The sequence below is a fragment of the Telmatherina bonti genome (assembly GCF_933228915.1).
Source record: "Telmatherina bonti genome assembly, chromosome: 11".
Lineage (NCBI taxonomy): Eukaryota > Metazoa > Chordata > Actinopteri > Atheriniformes > Telmatherinidae > Telmatherina > Telmatherina bonti.
In genome coordinates this window covers 33,654,691-33,668,175 of record NC_136629.1, presented here as the reverse complement: position 1 = coordinate 33,668,175, position 13,485 = coordinate 33,654,691, and the positions used below count along the sequence as shown (strand labels likewise).

At 42.6% G+C, this 13,485-nt stretch overlaps 1 protein-coding gene across 2 annotated transcripts in view; it reads left to right on the top strand.

Moving 5' to 3' along the window:
- Window positions 1-12,919, top strand: part of camk2g2 (calcium/calmodulin-dependent protein kinase (CaM kinase) II gamma 2) — a 77,278-nt gene extending 64,359 nt beyond the window's left edge. The window contains exons 15-21 of one of the 2 annotated variants that reach the window (XM_079248932.1): window positions 421-501; window positions 2,166-2,210; window positions 2,807-2,852; window positions 5,187-5,262; window positions 5,437-5,531; window positions 6,792-7,043; window positions 8,692-12,919. In XM_079248932.1, coding sequence (XP_079105058.1) covers window positions 421-501; window positions 2,166-2,210; window positions 2,807-2,852; window positions 5,187-5,262; window positions 5,437-5,531; window positions 6,792-7,024 — 576 coding nt within the window. In that variant the 3' untranslated portion in view covers window positions 7,025-7,043; window positions 8,692-12,919. Of the gene's footprint in view, window positions 1-420; window positions 502-2,165; window positions 2,211-2,806; window positions 2,862-5,186; window positions 5,263-5,436; window positions 5,532-6,791; window positions 7,044-8,691 lie in introns of both variants that reach the window. The other variant, XM_079248931.1, reaches the window with a different exon arrangement.
- Window positions 12,920-13,485: the final 566 nt, after the last annotated feature.

Sequence of the window (13,485 nt, the reverse complement as noted above, 5' to 3'; positions counted from 1 at the left end):
CCAGCAGATGATCATTTATATTAAAAGTCCTGGGAAAAAAATGATATGCTGACACATTGTCTTGTTTTTTTTTAGTCTTAATATTTTATGTTTTAATGCAGGAATAGGAAACGGGAATCTAATACGAGTTAAAAACCTTTGATGACATCACCGTTATGGCTAATTTCATGGTTGACATGTAATAAAATACAATAACAATGCTGTTTAAAAAGCAGTCTCATAGTAGGGGGAGATTAATATTCAGATAAATCTGTATTTAACTCCTTCAAATATGCCCCACTTCAAATCAGTTCATTTTATTACTTATTGGTCTTGTTTTGTTGGGGTTGTTGAGGCTTTATTCCTGCTTTGTATCTGTGAGTCCTGAAGGAGAGTTTATGGTTTAGTAGGAGTCACTATGTTGTGTTTTTTTCACCCCAGTCGCAGGGAAACAACAGTAAAAACAGTGTAGTAAGCAGCAGCAGCACCAAAGACAGCAGCATATCATCTTCAGCACCAATGGTACCATATCTGTTTGGTTTCTCATGTTGCTTTTCATGGCATCATTTCCATCTTTTTTAATGTTTAGTTCTGTCTCGTCCTGAACGTTTTTATCTCATCCCATGTAAAGTAAAAGGCTCCCCCGCCTCGTCCACCATCCTCTGCCTCTTTGCTTCTGCTCTGAACGTAACCTGTGATGTTGGCCGTGACTTTGATGGCTGTAAAACTGAACGACTGCTGTGTGGTTTTTGAGTGTCTCTCCTGGCTCTTGTTTCACCCAAACCTCTTGCACTTAAATATATTTTCACAGCACAAAAACACTGACAGGTAGACGAATTACTTTCATTTCGTGCTGCAACAGCAGACATCTTAATCGTGTTCTGCAGAGCCTCATTCTGGTGACGTCTTTGTGGGTGTTGTATGTCGCTTTGTTGAGCGGTTTTTTTGCATTATAGTGGAGATCAAAACGTGGACTGGTGAGGACTTCTGGGTAAAACAAGAGCTTGAGAAATTGGATGGTGGATCAAGAGGATGCAGCTCCTGTGGTTTGGGATTATACTTTGGAGGTTTAAGTTTAAAATATGAAAACCTGGGGGCAAAAAATGCTTGAAAACCCACATCTGTTGTCAGAGATGATCCACTTTTAGCCCCTTTTACCAATGAGTCAGCATTAGCACAACTAATTAGCAGGTACATGTTCATCCCCAATGCACTGCACACCTTCCACCTCACTGAAGACTTCCAGCATCATGTAAGACATCAAAGTGTTCTTTAGGTGTCAGGATTTCATGCCGGTTCAATAAATAAGATGCAAAATGTTCGTCAGTGAGAGATGCTTTAAACCCCAGTACTGCATCGTGATTCTTCAGGCTCAATCAGGCTGCACAACCATCCCATCATCTCTCCGCCGTTGGCGCCTAAAACGCCTGAAAACACTTCAGGTTCTGTAATCCCACTGAAGGGGCTGCATGCTCGAAGTCTGAGTTCAGTGCAGACTGGAGTAGGAGTTCGCCGGTGGTTTTGTCTCCCAACATGTGCAGCACTTGGGGTTCTTGAACTGCTTTTGTGCTGAATGTTTGTCTCGGGGTTGAGGCTGAGGATGAGGAGCGGTCACACAAACATGCAGCTGGTGAGCACTAAGAAAAAAAAAAAAAAAAAAAAGCTAAAACTGCAAGCGCAGGCCTTAAAATCTGTTATCTTTAAAGTCTTGATGAGGCAGTTTCAGTGTAGTGCAGCGCACACAGGGAAGAGATCAGTTTACATCAGTGTTCATAGCAAGTTAAATCCCCTCAGAGCTTCCAGCTGCAAGGTTTTATTTGGATATTGATGCAAACTGTGATTACATGTTAAAAGTTGCAACATTTTGCACACTCCTCCTCCTCAGACAAGATCCTGCTCAGTGAATATTTGTGTAGCTGCATTTATGGCAGCTTTTCTGCATTTTGGAGGTTTTAAAATCCTTCTGGCCACAGTGGCGGCTAAGCGGGAGCAGGCTGACTGAAGCTCTGACAGCTACAATAAATGCTGCACAGCTCCATGTCTGTGCGTGTGTGCGTGTGAAGTCTGTTTTGTATGTCCCTGTCGTCATGGAATTTGTTGGTATTCTGTGGCATTGTTTGCTGGTGCCCCCCACCCTTTCATTAAACCTCTCCCTGCATGATAAAGTGTCTCCTACCTCCCCCCAGGAAGCCCAGACAACCGTTGTACACAACCCAGCTGATGGCACCAAGGTAAGCCGCTCCTTCTCCAACCTCAAGCCACCAGACTGTAGCAGAACGGGGATTTTCTCTAAATGCGTCTTCGCTTGTAAACGTTAAAAAGAGTTTTTTTATTTTAGATGAAGACTTGTAAAGATGAATCTTTACTTTTGGATCAGAGCAAATTTCTGATTTATGTGAAGGAGAAAATCCTGCACAGAGCAGAAACGCTGTCAGACTTCCACTCGGCTTGCAAAGTGCTCCATCACAACATACTTTCACTTCCAGTTGCTTTGCCACATGAGCACGCCTCCCCTCAACGAGTAACACACCAACACTCAGCCTCACACCCCTTCCAGGTCACATTAAGACCTGCTCACACACTTTGCTGCTTTGTTTGTGGCCTTCTGCGCCCCCCCCCCATCACCCCTACTGGTGTCTTGCTGGTTTGTGCTCCTGGGAGGGAGTCATCCACCTGTTCATCTGTCTGTGTTGTTGACTCGACGTCTTTATGGACAACGTGTCCGAAGCTCCTCAACACCGTCTCACTTACAAGCTGTTGTTTCATTGCGACATTTCTTCTCTTTATTTCCACATCTGTGTTTGTCTGAACCTTTTCTGTTCGACAGGGCTCCACAGAGAGCTGCAATAACGCAGAAGAGGAGGAGATGAAAGGTAGGAAAGGTACCTGTCCAATTTTCACCTACTCTGCATGCTTTGTGGCTCACAGTGTTTCACGTCCAGATCGGATAAAATAAGCAGAAATGTTGGGGTAACGCGTGGCTGCAGGACGGACGTTATGGGGAACAGCCGAGAGCTTCGGTGACTTTACTGGATGCTCAGAGATCCAACATAAACTCATTGAAATGTTAGAAATGAAGAATATTCTGAAAGAGTTCTTCTATAACAGATAATACTTCTGCTTTTGCCTCGGTTACATCCCTGTTTATGCTCCAGAACTAAATATCCCATCAGTCATTTGTTAATTCAGATTATCAGTTTACAGAATGAGGAGAAAAATATTTACATCTGGTTGAGACATGATATAAAAATGAACCGCTCCGAACTGATGATCCCAGTATATAAACTGGCAGATGAGCTTTGTGTTAAAGGTGCGAAGCTTTTAATCAACCTGCTTAGAGAAAATAATCTATAAAATGAAGAAATGATCGAGCCAGTTGGCTTTAACGTTTCAGGATTTTGAATTATTTGTACTTTTGGTGGGCTGTATCAGGAGGACGGTGGGACTTTAAAGCAGAAAAAATCTGCAGCTCTGACACGGCAACTTGAGCTGTCTCTGAAAGTGAGGCAATTCCCAGAGAGCCTTGTGGTAAAATGTCCGACTGCACAGCAGGAAAAAACCGTGTTTACAGCCTGCAGTGCGGCGGACCTGAACCTGCTCTCTGTCTGTCTGGACTGGGAATCATGCAGTCAGTTTAACCATTTTGTGAGACGACATCATCTCAGTTCTCTTTCATGAAGAAGCATCCTGTGTATTAAATCCTGAAGGAGATAATACCGGAAGTGTTGAACCTTTAACATTTAGAGAATTCACCAGATTCTCAGTAGAAGAAGAAACAAAAATACCACATGATACTTCAGGCTCATTTCACTGAGGAAAACCTTCTTCAGGCTTGTCGTCTTCGTCTCCATCGGTTTCACTGAATTCCTTGAGTTAGAAAACATCAGGCGCTGTTGGACAAGCAGCATCTGATGCCTCAGTCTTGTTTGGATTATTGGTGGAAAGAACCTGCAGATTAAACCTGCACCTGATGTTAGCGGTGAAGACAGCTGGCATCTGTTGAACCAGGATGGTTGAAACCTTTTTTCCACCTGTGGCCCAGTTAGCCCAAATAGTCCTCATCTGGGTGGGAATAAGATCACAAACGATTAGATTCTGGTGAGACGAGAGGTTCGGTTGTAGGAACGTTCTCTCAGACTCCTGGTCAGGGTGCATATTTGTGTTTGTGATGACACACAGTGTCGGGACTGTGGAACAGACCCCACCGCTCATTCTTACCTGACTCAGCTTTCTCCCCTGTCCTTCCTTCTACAGCCAGCAGCAGTACTGTAGACACACACACACACACACCTGTCCTGCATGTAAAACAGGATTAAAAAGCAAATGTATGAACAGGAATGTATGAAAAGCCTTTATCAGCAGTTTTGCCCTCCTTTGCTGCCACCTACTGGCACCTTGACATGACTGCAGCTCACTTTCCCATTTCATTATTCAGCAGATGTCTGGAGTCGACTACTTGACTACTGTTACACATTTTGCTCATCATAAATTAATTAGTTTATATTTTACAAAGCTGAGTAGCTTCAGATGAAGTATTTTCCCGGTATGACTGCTCCTGCCTGCAGCTGGTCCCCTGCAGGAAGCCGTCAGCAGCTCCGCTGTCCCTGTAGCTCAGACCAGTCCAGCTCAGCGCTCCTGTTCGGAACCAGACTGGACCCAGTCACCCCCAGCAGGCAGCAGCAGCCTGCAGCAGCATGAGTGAGAGAGAGACAAGCTGTGCAGAAAGCAGTTTGACGTGGTCTGTTGGAACTTTCTGAGCCTCTTGTGTGTCGGGGACAGACTTTATGAACAGAGAAACATGCAGCTGCAAGTCCAGCCATAAAGTCTGCTGTGTTCCAGCTGGGGTTTTCTGCAGCAAGAACAATCACAAGTTGTTTCTCAGTGCAAACTCATTTGTTTCTTTTCAAGGTTTTGGCAGTTTGTCACGATTTTTCCATCACCTGCAAAGTTTTGTTCTATATGGAAAAATGAGCTGCTTGTGTGGGGTGTGTGTCCCGTTTGCTGAGAAGAATTTGTGGATCAGGTCGCTCATGTACCTTTGTGCATTCAGTTTTAGATCAGGGTAACTTTAAATGTCACTATCAAGTTTGCTAGAGGCAGGAATCAACTTGAAATGTCAGATAAGGTAGAGCATGTGGTGTGGGTTCGTGTTTGACATCCAGATTATTCTTGACAGTCTGACCTCTTCCTCCTCCTTCTGATTTCAGCTCGTAAACAAGAGATAATAAAGATGACGGAGCAGCTGATTGAAGCCATTAACAACGGGGATTTTGAGGCCTACACGTAAGTTTGAATATAAAACTAAAAAAAAAATCTCTCATCGGCAAAGTCTTGTTTTTTATGTGTAATACACACCTTCCTTTAAAGGGCTTGTTTGGGTTCAGTACGTCTGTTCTGCACCTTATAGTGTCTCTTCCTCACTGCAGGATTATTTATTGCCTAATTTTCCTCTGACAGGAGAATCTGTGACCCTGGACTGACTTCTTTTGAGCCTGAGGCCCTTGGAAACCTGGTCGAGGGCATGGACTTTCACAAGTTTTACTTTGAGAATCGTAAGTCACTCATTCCACGAGTTATTACACACTCTGCTGGCTCAGTGGGAATCTGTCAAAAGGCTCAGCCGACACATTTTCAAAATTAATGTAAATATGTCGGCGTCGCTGATATCAAACCAAACTGAAGTAATCTACTACTAAGACTAATACTGTGTACATTTAACCTAATGCTAACTGGACATAATCCACACTGGTACCCAGTAAAAACAGATCATTTAGAAGGATGACAAATGTATTCACTTAAGTAAATATAGACGTATTTACAGAACTGTAAACCCGCCTCATTCAACATTTAACATCTGCTTTCAGCTTAATTGTTCGTGGATTAGATCTGAGACAGGACAGCAGGAAGGAGCCCAACGTTAACAAGCTAAAAGGAGACCAGAAACGTAGCATTAACTCAAATCCAACTTTATTCATAAAACATTTTTTACACAACCACCAACACAAAATTTTAAACTTTGCATAATAAAAATTATTTCTGCTTATTAAAGTAGTTTTCACACCAAATAATCTCATTCACGCACGCACGCACGCACACACACACACACACACACACACACACACACACACACACACACACACACACACACACAAAAACATTACTGATGGTCCACGTGGCTCGGTCAAACAATGATTGTAGGTCAGTTAAAAATACATCTAAAATCAGGGATGTCCAAAGTCTGTCCTCAAGGGCCGTTGTCCATGTATCCCTGCTCAAACACACCTGGCTTCCATTAAATGGATCCAACAGTCAGTGCAATTCTGCACAATGTGTGATTGGTTGGAGCAGGGATACATGGTAAACCTGCAGGATTGTGGACGGGAGCTGGACCACTCTGATGTAAAGGTCCTGCAGCTGATCCCTGTTAGTTCGTTTTAACATGAAGATTTTACGTTCCAACAGACTACTGGGGAAAAAATGTAAATGACTAAATGGTTCTGCGGTTGGAAGGAGCCGCCAACATCACCTGAAGTTTCATCTCTCCATCTGTAGACTAAAAAACGGAGCTTTGTTGTGAGAAGTTTATACTCGACTTTGGAGACTTTCCTCAGAAAGTGACATCAAAACATCTCATACAGAATTGATTATATCCGTTTACTTCTTCCTCACGATTTGCAGCTTATTTTTTACATTTTATAAATCCAGTAGTTTTCTCAGTAAATCTGCCCGTTGACACAATCTGAGGACAGTCTGTAACGTCGCAGCATGTCTGAAACGACACGGCTCCTTTCACCTGATTTGCTTCTTTGCAGTTCTGAGTAAAAACAACAAACCGGTGCACACCACCATCCTCAACCCCCACGTCCACCTGATCAGCGAGGATGCCGCCTGCATCGCCTACATCCGCCTGACGCAGTACATCGACAGCCAGGGACGGCCACGCTCCTGCCAGTCAGAGGAGACGCGTGTGTGGCATCGCCGCGATGCCAAATGGCTCAACGTGCACTTCCACTGCTCGGGGGCCCCGGCCGCACCGCTGCAGTGAACCAACAACGCAGGCCAAGGTCAGACGTCATGCGACTGAAGATAGTCAGGTTTACTGGAACATTTTATAAGGATAGATGCTCTGCAGAGTGTTGAAAGTTTCCCTGCTGCAACACATCCTGATACCTGTCCGACTTAATCATGTCAGTCAGGTGCGTTGCAGCAGGGAAACTCAGAACACTTGCAGGACTGTTGCCCACTCCTGGGATAGAATATGTCAGTTTCTGAAGACGCGTCGTTTCCAGGCGATATATTTCAACACCTGGATCAGGATAAAACTGAGCATTTCGCCCCACATGGACAGAAGGATAAGGTACCTTAGTCAGTGTCTGTTCATCATCTGGAAGAATCTTTAGTGCTGCATGTTAGTTCTTGGGTCTTTCAGCTGACTGCTGGTCCAGCGAGACCTTGACCTGTTGCAGGTCATTTGAGGTCGTTTTCTACGACGGCTCTGCAGGTTGGATCCCGTTAGACGACGGGCTGATTCCTGCTCACACAACTTACCTAAAATGTGTTTGGTGTGGAAGAATTTACCGAGGTCTAGTTGTGAAGAAGGGCATCGCAATGTCTTCCAAGGCTGATCACAGAAGCGAGTCGATGCTAGCGGTTAATATTCCGAGTCACGGGGAGAGTGGGTGGGTGTGGACCGTCTCCTGCCGGATGGCCGTCTGGTTCTCTTTGGGCGTTGTGTGAGTTTGGTGGTTTTTGGGCTCTTTTGGTTGTGCTCCACTCGCCCTGGGATGACTGGGCGTAATGGATTCAGCGTTTGCTGGTCAAAGCCCACCGGGGCTGAGGGATGTCCTTTGATGCGCTTCGGTAGACAGACAAATAGGGCAGCTGCCTTTTATGTAGACCCACAGCATGTAGTGGTTCCTTCATAGATGATAAAGATTTTTTTTTTAAAAAGTTTGTTTTAGTAAAGTGATACGGCACCAAAAGAAACATGAAACTTTACACACACCGGCCAGGACTGGAAGCTGTTTCCAAGGATATCCAGACATTTTGGTAAATCTTCATCAGAAAGATTTTTACTGCCATTGTCTGAACAATTCACAGACTAGGAACTAATTTCGGTGATAAGGTGCTGCATAATAAAAACGCTGAATAATAATATAAAATAGCTGTATTTCTACTTTTATAACTTTTACAAATAAGGTGAGGGCATGCAGAGAAATGGACGTATATACTTTTTTTTGTTAAAAATATATTATAAAAAGGTGAAAGTAATTTTGTATGTAGACATGCAGATATGAACAGTAGCATCCGAACAACCGTGCAGATTGGCAGTGCAATAGGTGATGTGACATGACTTATTCAAGTGACTGGAGTTATAAAGTGTCCAGCTCAGGTTCTATGAGCGTTTGAGTCTTAGAAGTGTTCCTGAGTCTGACGGCAGAGGGGAAGAAACTGTTTTTATGGCGAGTGGTCCTGGTCTGAATGGACCGTAACCTTCTGCCAGGTTAAGCGAGGAGGCTCGAGTGAATTCTAAACCCTTCTAATTTCAGATTCTTCTGCATGCAGTTTATGTCCAATAAACGTGTTCAGAATAGGATAAACTGGTAGATGAACTCTCACATGGTCTCTATAAAGCTGTAATACTTCTAATTAAAACCTAACCCACCTCCATGAAGGCTTTTTTGTTGTTTTTAAGTCTTCTGTCTTCTCCAGGTCGGCCTGAACTCGAGCTTTTTGGAGCGTGTCCTCTCCGTGGTTGGAGTGGAGCCTGGATCCTGGCTGGGACGAGGCTGCTCAGAGAACACAAAAGTGGGGAATATATATTACAAACTTTTAAAAAGAAAAGAAAAAAAAAAAAAACATAAAAAAGGCATTAACGAATAACCGCCCAACACCAATCCAGTCCATCCCCTAGCTAGATGACGTTTGGGTCCAGCCGACATCAGCCCCCTTCTTGCAGATGGTGCATGTTTCCGATGGCAACAGGGGTGATGCTGCCCTGGTCCTTTTCTGCCATGGCCTTTATTTCCCCTGTCTTTGTTTTGTCTGCCATGTGGAAAAGTATTAATGTGTTGAATATATATACATATAGAAAACTTAAGTACATTTCACTCACAGTGGGTATGGCTGGGGCAGCAATTTTATCTGCGATCATTTTTTTGTCTGGATAGTGCAGCAGAACGTCTACTTTGATATGTGGCCGAACTAATTCAGACTTTAACCTCGGTTTGAGCGTGTGTACACTTTGTTTTAAAGGGGACGCGTTAGTGAAGGGATCTTTACACTTTTCTTTTTGTCTTTTTCTATTATGTGTTAGTAAAAGTTTGTTTTTATCTCCTCAATGACGGATATTTTTAAGTATTTTTGTTGAAAATGATTTAAAAAAAGGGGGATTTTATTTATCAGAACTTTATCAGGGGAACAATTTGCTTTCAGGGGAATTAGACATAAGAGGTGTTTCTTTTTTTTGTTTTTTTTTGGAGAGGTTGTGAGGCGCACAAGTGTAAATACAAAGATATTCACACACACACAAAAATTCCCTGCTCTCCGCCCTTGAGGTGGAGTCTCCGAGGCCAGCTCGTCCTGAAGTTGCAGAAGGTCTCCACCTGTCTGGCCTGCAGCGTTTAAGTCAAACACAGGGTGGCACGTCTAGCAGAACGAGCGCACTCACACAACCTTGGTTCTCTTCCATGTGTGTTTTCGGCCTGTACTGTTTTATGCACAGACACTTAAGACTCGATGCTGTTATGTTTGCTCTTCTGCAGGAGTAAACCTTTCTGCAACTTCAGGTTATGCTCACCAAAACTGCTCCACTCTGATCACTCCTGCCTCTCGTACTCCTATGATGCGACCTCTGCTACCGTCTCAGTAAGACCAGCCTGTGTGACGATGAGGACGTCACCTTTGCGCTCATCTCTTGTTCTGATGGTGTTCTTAAAATGTGTATCTTGTGCATCTTGGCTTGCTGTACTCTGTGGAGTCTTGGCGTTTTAAAAAGCATGTTAAAAGGGAATGCAGCTGTGGGGGGGCATGAATAGAAGAGGGCTACGTCAGCTTGAGAGCTGTGCGACAGTTGAAGAATCTGGTCCCTTTTAATCACGTTGTAAATGTTGTAGCTGTAAATGTTTTGATGTTGATATTTTTTTATCGGTTTTCACGGGATGAAATGAGGCAGACTGCCAGAGCCCCCCTCCCCCCACTCTTTTTAAATGCACCTGTCGATTTTCAACACAAGCTCCTGTTTGTAAGCAGATTCGCCATTTTACAGAAGCACACGAGCGCGAGGAATTCTCCTTTCAGAAGAGCACGAAACTTACCTGTGTGTCAGTCGTTTCACTGTGTCGTAGAAACTTTGTGACTTTGTACCGGAGGAGGGGGGAGAGGCTTACTGTGTGGTCCCGTCTATGGCACGCTGCTACATAAGAACTCATGCACTATTTTACACTGTTGCTGGTGGTTGCCTGAAAAAGAAAAAATAGCAGTTCCGCTTCAGATCATCACATATCGTGTGTTCCAACACAGTTGAGAAAACTTAAAACGTTGTGAATTATATGTGGGGCCCCATCCCTTCCTGTATTGACCACCCGTGCTCCTCTCTGAGTGCCGTGACATATCAGACATTCTGAAAACCGTGTTTCCTCCCACCGTTTGCACCACCATGACTCGTCGTAAAACCAGTACTGAAACTCTGATGTTTTTATGGTTTTAAGTACTTCTGTTTGTGCTCGGGGTGTAGGCCCACTTGTGTGCTGATGCTACAAAGACACTTTTTTTTGTTCTACATCGTGTGTGTGTGTGTATTAACTCAATCATTGTAATGTTTAAAAAAAAAAAAAAAAAAAGATGCAATTAAAAGTTAATGGTTGTATTAAAAAGCAAGTGTTAAAGAAGATGAAGCTGTTATATTATAACCAGTCTGCTCCAGAGCTGAGTCTGTGCACAGGTTTAGATTTAAAATAGCTGGAAGAAAAAACTTTTACCAACTCATTCCTGATCTTTACATAAAATCTGACTGACCCATTGATAGACACTAAATTATTGACTTTATGATTTTGGGGGTAAAAATCTAACATCAGTTTATTGGGGTCAAATTACACCATGTGGGAGAGTAGATTAAATTACATCTTTTCAGCATGTCAGCTGTTAAAGCAGGAATGTCCTGGAGGGTCGGTATCTGACTGGTTTTTGTTGTGCTGCACCAACACACCTGGTTCATAACAAATGGATCCAACAGCTTGTTAACCTGTTCGTTCATTTCAGTCAGGTGTGTTGGAGCATGGAGACAAAAAAAAAAGCCTGCAGGATACTGGCCCTCGAGGATTGGAGTCTGACACCTGTGTGTTCAACGGTAGACCAGCCACAGATTATTGATCACCAAAAAATAAGATTGTTTGTCTCTTATAAGATGCAAGTTAGTCGAGATGATCTTGGTTGTATTTTCCTACAGCACAGTGATAAACAGGTTAGTTTTCCACATGTCATCTTCCATCATCCTGCCTGATTAAGTAAAATACATGGGGTGTGTTTTAGTGACATTAGCTGCTTTCGCACATGTACTGGAGTCCTGAAATGTCCTAGTAATGTTCCACAGCAGTGGCATGTCAGAACACCAATATTCACAACACTCGGTCCAGACTTTCTGCAGATTTTTCTACCAGGCGTCTGGAACAACAACAACAACTTGTGAGAAAGTTTCTGCAAATATTTCTGCGTATTTGCAACAGCTAAAGCAAGTTGGTTCTTCCTGGTGACTCTGCTGCTCTGGTTTTTTTCTCAACCTGCTGTGAAGAAAGCGACTATTTAAATGGTATTTCTGCCTCCTGCACATGCGAGCTGAACATCCCTGTGTGGGGAGGGCACATCTCTGACAGAAAGCCTCCTGATATGTGATTGTATAATCAGCAAATGTGGTTAAAAATTGGACCAAATTGTCTGGGTTTTCTCCTGAAAGTCTCAGATGTTCATGTGTGAAAACAACCCTGTTGCGCTCGTCTGTGTTGGTATTCTAACAGCGAACCAACTTTGTTTAAAAGCAGCTGCTGGAGCTTTTGTAAAATAACCAAATGGGAGTTAAGATGTACTCAAGAATTCCAGTATGATCCACACACCCTACAAGAACTCAATGTTAACTTTTTAACCTACAGCTTTTTCCTTCTTAAATCTGACATGTAATGCAGAGAAAACAGAAAGGAAACGCCAACGAGTTGGTTAACGCTGTCGATGTAATTATGATCTGAGATTTTCTCAAGCAAACCCACAAAACGTCCATCAGCTTGCTTTGTATTACACCCATCTAAACTGAACTGAGGAACACAATTTGCCAAATTATTTGGACAATAAAGTATTTTAGACATAAGAATCTGCTAAGACTTTACTACAGATGTTTTAGGTTTAACTGGAAAAAGCACAAATAAGAGGTTCAGATAATTACCCTGCTTTGGTTCTGCTGGGAACTTTACTTTTTCTCCAGGCCAGAAATCAGCTAAATAGAGCAACATTTGGCTGCTTTAAACTGTTTCACTTTTCGGAATTAGTGAAACACAGAAAACCTGAAATATACCACAGAAACCACAGCAGGAACAGAACTTCCCAGCTTATAACATCAAAAAAACTTTTTAAAAAGTGTTCAAATACTTTGGCAATTGTGCGAGGTGCTTGTTTAAACTGAATTGTGAGAGTCAAGTGTCTACAGCAGATGTTTAAAATCATTTAAAAACTTTATCAGCGACAACATATATGCAGTTTTACAAATGGAAGAAATATGCATGTCTAGTTTCTGGTAATTTTTCACTGTTAATAAAGAAATGGAAACTTTCGTTATTTGCATCTTTGAGGTTATGAAATGGCTGTCTGATATCCAAATCAAGTGATGTTGTTTTGCAGTAAAATGCATAAAAGATTAGCAGAAGCCTTAGCTCGTTTGTGCCCCTCTGACAGTAAATTTATCACATTGTAACCTTACAGTAAAAAAAAAAAAAAAAAAAAAGGGGGCCACTTCAGTAAACTCAACTGGATGCTGGATTTTTGCATGATCATAAACTTAATAAAAACTCTACATTAAAAACTACATGTGTGTTTATGTTCTGTTGCTGCAACTTTTAAGTCCCATTTGTCATTTTCCTTCCAATCTCACTGCAAGCCTAATTTCTTATACTCAAACTTACTTTGCATCAACGGGTCTGGGCTGGAGAAGCAGGCTATTCTCTGCTTTTCTGGCTAAACTTAACTTAGATCTCACAAACCGATTCAACAACACAGGTTTATGTGGAAAGTCAACCCAGATTTTCTGACTCTGGATACGTTTACATTGATGTAAAATACGCAGAGGTGTCATCAGATGACAAAAAGCAACAGCTGCTGTCTGTGCCACATCAGTAAAACATGGTGATCTAGGGCTGATAATATGCCAGATATTCACTTAAAGTATGTGAGAAAATTTAGGTCTTAAACAACATTGCATCTTGTTGTAACCAACAAGATACAATGCTTGTTGGTTTCTCTTTGCAC